The sequence below is a fragment of the Theobroma cacao genome, chromosome 5, assembly GCF_053813885.1.
Source record: "Theobroma cacao isolate CCN51 chromosome 5, ASM5381388v1, whole genome shotgun sequence".
In the NCBI taxonomy this organism is placed as follows: domain Eukaryota; kingdom Viridiplantae; phylum Streptophyta; class Magnoliopsida; order Malvales; family Malvaceae; genus Theobroma; species Theobroma cacao.
The window spans coordinates 6,314,161-6,323,638 of record NC_142643.1 but is presented as its reverse complement, the minus strand read 5'-3'; the positions used below and the strand labels follow the sequence as shown (position 1 = coordinate 6,323,638).

Here is a 9,478-nt window from a genome sequence, read left to right as displayed (position 1 = left end):
CCTGCAGAACTTCATTCCAATCCATATCCAAAAAGGTGAGATTTCCTATCTCTTCTTCCTCACATCGAGGTAACCGGATCGGTAGAGTGGTTCATACCAACTCTATAATTTCTTTTGCACATATATATGGATAATTGGTGATTTAAAATATTGTAAATACTAATGGACAAAAGTACTTGTCAACATTACAGTTGTGATTAATTCCAAAATTTGGATGTCAAATGAAAGAAGATGTGCCTTTTCCCCTTTCTTACACTAAGGTGAGAGTAATGGGCTACCAAAGACTTGCTTAAAAAACGTTTCTAACAATCAACAAAGTACACTCCTCGTTCCTCATCCACTCAAAATTGTATCCTTCCTTAGTTTTCTTACCAAACCCAAATCCGTCCAATACAATGTCTGAATTTGACCAAAACCCAACCCCCAAAACACCGGAGCCCAAGGTTAGACCAGCTGGTGGCACCGAGTATAGCTGGTGCAGAGCCGTACCCGGCGGCACTGGCATCACGGTCTTGTCCCTCCTCCTCTCTAATCCCCCAGATATCTCACTTCTCGAAGCAGCCCTTTGCAGGCTCCAAGTTTCCCATCCCATCCTTCGTTCCAGGCTCCACTTTGACACTTGCAGGAACACTTTTTCTTTCATAACTCATCGTAACCCTCATGCCAAGATCCAATCCTTTGATCTCCCATCAACTTCCCACATTCTCCAAAGCCTCTCAGGCGATCCCAACATCGATTCACACCAGTTTTTGCTCGAACATGAACTGAATCGAAACTCATGGAACCTCCCTGATGGTGACCAAGCTGACCGTGATGTATTTTTTGTTAGCCTTTACACTCTAAGCGAGACGAGGTGGGTGGTGGTGTTCCGGCTGCACACTTCAGCTTGTGACCGTGCTGCGGCGGTGGCTCTGTTGAAGGAATTGTTGGAGTTGGTGGGGGGTGGAAGATCCAAAGTGGAGGAGATAGCGAAGGGAAACGACGAGAAAGAAGTGGAGTTAAGTTTAGGAATTGAAGATTTGATTCCTAGTGGGAAAGCTAACAAGCCTTTTTGGGCACGTGGGGTTGACATGCTTGGCTACTCGCTGAACTCTTTCAGGCTGGCAAATCTCAACTTTGTGGATGCCAATTCGGCTAGACGTTCTCAGGTTGTAAGGCTGCAGATGAACCCAGATGAGACTGACGGGCTCGTTGCTGTAAGTGACGAATTGCTTTCTTCTGCTTTTTACTTTTGTTTCAGTTAATTATTTTTTGTTTATGATTATACAGTGTAACTTTTCATCACTAGCACTGAAGTCGATAAACTTGTCATCAATGTCATGTGCCTGGTTTTAATTTAAAAGGAGGTCAAGTTTCATGACAGAAATGCCATCCTTGAGTCTAAACACATAAAAAGAGGGCGTTCATTAGACCAAGATAGGAATTAAGAAATTAGGATTTGAAGCAACTCTCATTTTCAACTTCTTTGTGGCCGGAAGGCTAGTTGCAGCTTCTTATGATTTCAGTAATAATTATGTTTGAGTGGGACAGTGGTAGGCCCAGTCACTCACAAAAAAAAAAAAAATGAACCCATTAAAGTGAGCAGAAAGGTCCAAAAACAGCCGGGCCATTCTTCAGGATCACGAGATGCTTTTTCACTTTCCGTCGTGGCTCTAATTCCCCATCCCTCGCCAGCCACAGAGAGCTGTGGGGCTAAGGGCTACACATTTAACCTTTTCTGGGTGTAGAAAGTAACAAGTTCCAAAGTAGTTAAAGCGTTGAATGCTGGCACATTATCATTTCACAATCACTATATCGCTGTAATGGATCATGGTTTGGTTCCTGCCTAGTACAAATCTTTGGACTAAGGTGTCGGGTATCTTCTATTCAATGGCATGTTCATGTTCTGATATTCTCATCAAGTTTTATTTGGCTCTGATATTTGATCAGCTTGGCAGCGCATTAACTTTATTTCCTGCTTGCCATAATTCAATAACAAATCAATGCTATTACTATCATCGTTGATTTTTTGCACAACCCTTTTTGATTATTCTTTAGTTTGATCAAACTGTTTTAAGTTGCATGATTTGCAATTTACAGGGTTGCAAATCAAGAGGTATTAAACTCTGTGGAGCTCTAGCAGCTGCTGGTTTGATTGCAGCTCGGTCCACTAAAGCCTATCCTGAGCATCAAAGGGAAAAATATGCTGTGGTAACCCTCACTGACTGCCGGTCCATTCTTGACCCAGTTCTCGGTAGCAATCATCTTGGTAAGTCACCAAGATTCGCTTAGTTTTAGGTTAAGGCAAAAATTGCGTATAATTGATTATTTTTGATTCAGGATTTTACCATTCTGCTATCTTAAATACACACGACGTGACTGCCCACGAACAAGTATGGGAGTTAGCCAGGAGATGCTACATGTCCTTTTCCAATGCCAAGAACAACGACAAGCATTTCACGGATATGAATGACCTAAACTTCCTCATGTGCAAAGCCATCGACAACCCTGGATTGACTGCATCATCATCCATGAGAACTGCCTTCATTTCGGTTTTCGAAGACCCTGTGATTGACGAATCTAACGAACTGCACCAGAAAATTGGCCTGGTGGATTACGTTGGGTGCTCTTCGGTTCATGGAGTCGGTCCATCCCTTGCCATATTTGACACCATACAAGATGGATGTTTGGATTGTGCATGTGTGTATCCAGCGCCACTCCATTCAAGAGAACAAATGCAACAACTGATTGATTCTATGAAAAGTATTCTTGCAGATGCTGGCATCAATGTGGAGAATAATAGCTAGATTTTTCATTGTGAACATTGTGCTTATGAACAATTTCTTTACTAGTTTGCCATCATAAATGGGAAATGAATGAGCTACCAAACTGTGAAATTATCTTCATGACCAATTTTCATTTGAGTCTTAAAGTCTATGTTTAGTTTCAAGAAATTATCTTCATTGCTTGTTACGTGGCTAGTACGACCACTGTCTATCAACCATTCAACTTTTCTATCTTCCACATCTCGACACTTAGTCATGAATAAGACTTCATCTGCAACCTCTTTTTCCTCTGCAACTATTGCCTTCTCTTCTCCTTGAGTATCTTTGGCTTTGCACACTTTTTCAATGTGACCTTAGGATTACAAAACTTGCATCTCACATGTAGTTTATACCAACAAAAACGATCAACATGGCTCATTGTTTTACAATTATTATAATGAGGAAACTTACCTCTAATTTTCTTTTGTTTACCATCATTCATTCTCTTCTCTTTATCTTTCTTTTTACCTTCATATCTTCTACTACTATCATACGGATTCTTGCTTCTTATCTTAACCAACAGAGCCCTTTCCACATTATCTTCATGCCTTATAGCCTTTTTTTGCTCTTAGGCATGCAAAGCATTCACCAACTTTATAATAGTGAGTTGGGTGGGGTCTTTTGAGTCTTCCAAAGATGAGATTTTTGCTTCAAATTTCTTAAGAAGACTTATAAGAACTTTGTTAACTATTCTTCGTTCGGTTAAGTTCTTTTCAGGTAGTCTTACATGATTAACAAGCTTCATAATCTTGTTTGAATATTCCTTGATCATTTCATCCTCCTTCATCCTCAAAATCACGAACTCTCTATGCAAATTGAGAGCTTGCATTTGTCTTGTCTTCTTACTTCCTTAGAACTCATCCTTGAGTCGATCGCAAGCTTCTTTTAGGCTATCACAGGTCATGATTCTTGTGAAAATGGCATCCGATACAGTAGATTGGACGCAAAAGAGTGCCTTATATCTCTTTGCTATCTCCTCACTATGCTATTTAGGTTGAGCAATAGTGGGATTAGTATGCCTCATCACTAAAGGATCACCTGCCACCTTTACCATCTCCCATAAATCAAAAGCCCTAAGATAGGTTTTCATCTTCACAGTCGATATAGCATAATTTGCTCTTGAAAAAACAAGAGGTGTTGTGGCATTAAACCTAGATAAAGCCATTACTAGTGAGATTTTTTTTTTGGTGAAAGAAAAATGAAAAACTGAGATATTTTGATGATAACCACTCCATTGTTTCTTGTTAGAGAATTTTCATCAAAAGCTGCCACATCAGTAATATCTCAACAAACTATGGAAGCTTCAATGTCCTAACTCGGCTTCTCCACAAATCTTGCCTCAAGCCTTGGTTGCCACCTTTTTCTCACCATACTTAAACGTTTCAATTGCAACTGTTTCAAAAAATTTAGCTCCCAATTTATCTCCACAAATTTTCTTTAATTGGTTATAACAGTAGCTATATTATTCAAAGTTTGTTTTATCTTTTCCTTGTATTTAGGCATTTCTGTTTTACGCCTAACTAGAAGGTGTACAGCTTTGTATATATACTAACTTTGTAAATCAAATGAATTTATGGAATCAATCAATATTTAGACCATCTATTTTTGTTATGGTATCAGAGCGTCTTCTTTTGACGAGTTAGATCTTTCTTTTTTCCTATCTTCTATATTTTTTTATTCAAAATAGCCTTCAACTTAGCTACAAGCAATTTATCAACAATTGCTGTTGTTCATTCAAATCTTACTCAAAATTTAATAATGATCAACGTTGCTATGTTATCTACAAGATCAACTAATTCTTTATGCAATTCTTATGTCTCTAAGTGAAGCTATCATACCATTAGTTTCTTCTGCAATATCTAGTTAAGAAGCTTGGACTTGTCTCTCTCGTCTTTATGCTATCTACCACTCACATGATTCATCTCAAGGATAAACTCACTATGATTACTCATGGTTCTCTCTTTGTTATCGACTTTCTTGTCTCTATCAAACAAATTACAAATGAACTCGCTGCTCTTGATGATCCTTCAAGTGATGTCGATCTTCTTGTCTATACAACTCGTAGTCTTGGCCCTACTTACAAGGAACTTATTACTACCATGCACACTCGAGATTTTAATGTTTTGTTCAAAGAATTGTTTGACAAGATTATAAACTATGAAACTTTCCTCTTTCACAATAAGAAACAAAATTCTAATCCCATCTTATCAATTGCCAATTTGGCCAAAAATTCTCCATATTCCTGCTGCACTTCATAGCCTAATTTCCCTTTCCTAACATTTGGCCTATTTCTTAATCTTATTATTGCCAACAAACAGTCCAAACCCAACCTTTCCATTTCACCACAAGTTGTTTGTTAGTTCTACAACAAGCATGGACATGATGCCAAAAGATGTTTCAAGCTTCTTCCTTAACTTCGCTCTCAACGTCAATCTACTAATCATGTCACCATATCCCTATCTGCTCAAAATCCATGGATAATTTATTCTGGTGTGTCTCACCATGTTACCTCTCCGATGTCAAATTTGTTTCTTCATTAACCTTATGAAGGTCCTAATGACATTCAAATTGATGAGCATTCAAGTTTAAAAATAACTCATAATAAATTTGTTTCCTTTCCTCCTCTTTTCAATCTTTCTAATGTTTTATGCGTGTCGTCTATTAAACAAAATTTAATATTTGTTTCCAAATTCAATCGATCTAATTAAACCTCTGTTGAATTTTTTTCCATCTTATTTTGTTGTTAAGGATTTGTGTATGGGGACTCTTTTACTCTGCGAAAAAAACAACCATAATCCTTATGAATGGTCCAATGCGAAAGGTGCAAATAATAGTTAAAACATAACTTTCATTACTGGTGTAACTGTTTCTACATCCTCGATTATTTGGCAAGGTTATCTTGGTCATTCATTTCTAAAAATAATAACATATCTGGTTCAATGTCATTTTCCTCTTTTATTCATCCCAATTTTATGCGTCAATCTTGTTTATGTAATAAAAGCCAGCATCTACTGTTTGTCGAATCCACTTAAGAAAGCCATGGGCCTCTTGATTTAATTTATACTGAGGTTTGGGGACCTTTTCCTGCCCAATCTATTAGTGGTTTTTATTATCATGTAATTTTTGTTGATCATTTCACTAAATGGCTTTGGCTCTATCCTTTGCGTCTTAAATCTGATGTATTCACTATTTTTTATCAATATAAAGCTGTGGTTGAGAAATTTTTTAAATTCACATAATCTCTATCTACTTGATAGTGGTGCAGAATATATTTCTTTAAAAGATTTCCTAATCACAATGGGTATTTAACATCTTAAAACATCGCCTCACACACCTCAACACAATGGCACTGCTGAAAGACGTCATAAACACATTGTTGACACTAGCTTAACTCTCTGTCATCAAGCAGAACTCTTTCATAAATATTGGTCCTATGCTTTTCAAATTGTGGTTTATTTAATTAATCGGCTTCCCATTCCTACAATAAATCTTGCTTCCTTTATGAAAAACTATTTAACTAGAAACCAAATTATAATAAACTGAAAATCTTTGGATGTTTATGCTTTCCTTGGTTAAAACCATATAATTCCAATAAACTTGAACCCAAATCTTCTCCATGTATTTTTCTTGATTACTCTCTTAATCAAAGTGCATATTTTTGTTTGGATATTACAACAAAAAAAATTTACACCTTTCGTCATGTTTGGTTTATTGAAATTGAGTTTCCTTTTTCAAAATCCACTTTCGTTGATCTTTCAACTTCTCCTCATGCTTACAATTTTCCTTTAACTTTTTTTCTTCACAAACTACGTCTCTACCCATTGTTGTGCAACAACCACTAGTAGAGATCACCATGGCAGCTTTTTTGCACATTCTACTATAGGCTATCATCACATTATCGTTGCCTTTTTCTACAGAGTTAGGTACTTTCGCTCATACCTCCTCTCCTTTAAATTATGCTTCTTTCTCACCTTTTGTATCCAGTTTTCTTTCTACAAATCTTCCTCTTATCGATTTATCACCATAACTTCCAACCTTTCCTATGTCAACAAACACAACTAAATCAATTCAGCACACTTTTTTTTCTTCCATGACCACTCGTGCCAAAAATAACATCTTCAAACCCAAATGTCTCTATCAAACAACTACAAATCATCTTCTTCAAACTCTATTGAACCAACTATGTTACCCAAGCCCTTAAAACTGTTGAATGGCAGTAAGCCATCTCCGATGAGCTTACAGCACTTTTTCGAAACGAAACATGGGAACTAATTCCTCATTTCCCTTCTCAAAATGTAGTTGGCTGCAAATGGGTTTTTTTGATTAAACGACACCCCGATGGCTTCATCACCAAGTACAAAGCTCATCTAGTCACCAAGGGATTTCACCAACATCTTGGTATTGATTTTCATGACACTTTTAGCTTGGTTATCAAACCAACGACTATTTGACTCATACTTGCTCTCACCTTGTTCAATGATTGGCCTTTATGCCAATTGGATGTCAACAATGCTTTTCTTCATGGAGCACTGTTTGAAGAAATTTTTATGTAGCAATCGTTGAGATTTGTTGATCAAACTAATCCTACCTTTGTTTGCAGACTAAAAAAGGCAATTTATGGTCTTAAATAGGCTCCTAGAGCATGGTATAATGAGCTTAAGGGAGTTTTATTCTCCTATGGATTTGTTACCTCTCACAATGACACCTTACTTTTATCTATTATTACAATGCTATTACTCTTTATTTTTTGGTTTATGTTGATGATTTGATTGTCACAAGCAATGACAATGGGTTTCTCACATGTGTTTTGTAAGTGTTGGCAACTTGCTTCTCAATCAAGGACTTTAGTGACCTTCACTATTTTCTTGGCATTGAAGTTTTGTCAACCAAACTTGGACTTCTTTTAACCTAGCACAACATACGAGACTTATTAGAATGGAAAAAAATGTCTGGTGCAAAAGAATGCACTACACCTATATTTTCCATTCAGTCTTTTCAGTTGCATGACGATTCTACATCCATTGATGCAACCCAGTTTCATCAGGTAATTAGCGCTTTGTAATATTTGTCACTCACTTATCCCGACATATCTTACACAATTAATAAAATGGTGCAATTTAGGCACTCTCCAATCGAGACTCACTAATCTGTAGCAAAATTGATTTTATGCTCTTTAAAAGCTACCATACATCATGGTCTTTTTCTCAAACATCATCAAAAGCTTCGTGTTACTACTTTTATAGATGCTGATTGGATGGGTAATCATGATGATCTCACAACAACTTCACCATACATTTTTTATCTCGGTGGTAATGCAAATTTTTAGTGTCCAAAGAACAAAAGTCTATTACCCATTCCTTGACAGAAGTGGAACATCGAGCTCTTGCATCTTGTGTTGCTAAGGTGCTTTGGATTAAAATTTTACTTAGTGAGTTACATGTTAATTGCTTATCGGCTCCACAAATTTTTTGTGATAACATTGGTGCAATGTATTTCTCCGTTAATCTTGTCTTTCACTCAAAGATGAAACACCTTTCCATCAACTATCATTTTGTTCATGACTATATGGCTCAAAGGCCTTTCATTATGTCCGCATCTCATCCAAAGATCAATTAGTTGATGCCCTCACCAAGCCCTTACCATCTATCCCTATTCAAACATTACGCTCCAAGCTCGGTATCTCTAATGAGAGCATTTGTATGTTAGAGAATCTTCATTAAAAGCTACACAATTCCCACACTCTAATTTTCCAAAAAAGAAAAGAAAAAAAGGTATAACTAAGACTTTTTACAAATCTAGAAAGAATACAAGTAAGCTCAAACACTTTTTCTGGAATAAGAATGAAGGACAAGTGCTTTTGGTGAAGGATATTTGGCTTTTTGCTCAAAATGGCTCTCTTCTCATTCAATTATTCTTTCTTTGACCGTTGGAGCTTCAATTTATACTTGGGGAGTTAGATTTTTTTTGTTAGAAACAACTCTGATGCCATTCTAGCAATCATTTTGTCCTTTAATGCTTAAATTCAAATGGGCAAATAGAGTTCGGCTAATTGGTTACAGATAGCTCTAATCGATTACAGCTTTTCTACTTTGCACTGTCTTGTTGTTATGTGCTCTATGTTAATTGATTACAGCTTCTCTGTCTTGAGGTTGCTTCTATTCAACTCTCCCATTAATTGATTGGAGCTTCATTTCCTTTAGCCTTAACCAATTAACATAAGCTCTAATCAATTAAAATTTTTTTGAATTTTCATTTCTTCATTTTGGGTCCATTCAATGGTCATCTTCACTTTAAATTTAAATTTAGACGTTTTGGAGATTCTTCAAGTCTTGTGCTTTAATCGATTAACTTCATGCCTTAACCGATTTGCACACTTTTGTTTTCCTTTGTCCAGCACCTTCTTAATCAGTTAAGCCTAGTGCTAACTGATTAAGATTTTTCTATTTTGTTTTAACTTGTAGCCAGACCATTCCTTAACTGATTAATACCTTTTGATAATCAGTCACAAAAGCCCTGTTTTGATAAACTTTTTCTTTTTTTCCCATTTTAACTGATTAGGCTATCTATTATATGATCTTGTTTTTAATCATTCATTTCATTAAAGAAATTAACTTTATCCTGCACACTTAAATAGTGAAGTTATACATTAATAAATGAGAAATATTTTGTTATCA

General features: G+C 36.4%; 1 protein-coding gene across 1 annotated transcript; it reads left to right on the top strand.

Moving 5' to 3' along the window:
• Nucleotides 1-317: 317 nt before the first annotated feature.
• On the top strand, nt 318-2,885 carry LOC18598266 (uncharacterized). Its single transcript, XM_018122240.2, has 3 exons — nt 318-1,196; nt 2,080-2,248; nt 2,320-2,885. The coding sequence occupies exons 1-3, from the start codon at nt 396-398 to the stop codon at nt 2,784-2,786; spliced, it is 1,437 nt and encodes a 478-aa protein (XP_017977729.2). The 5' UTR covers nt 318-395; the 3' UTR covers nt 2,787-2,885.
• Nucleotides 2,886-9,478: the final 6,593 nt, after the last annotated feature.

What these genes read in the sequence shown, in the direction of transcription:
- LOC18598266 (XM_018122240.2), top strand. Translation starts at nt 396, where the DNA reads ATGTCTGAATTTGACCAAAACCCAACCCCCAAAACACCGGAGCCCAAG. An exon ending in AGACTGACGGGCTCGTTGCT is followed by an intron (nt 1,197 to 2,079) that starts GTAAGTGACGAA and finishes TGCAATTTACAG; the next exon opens with GGTTGCAAATCAAGAGGTAT. An exon ending in TCTCGGTAGCAATCATCTTG is followed by an intron (nt 2,249 to 2,319) that starts GTAAGTCACCAA and finishes TTTTTGATTCAG; the next exon opens with GATTTTACCATTCTGCTATC.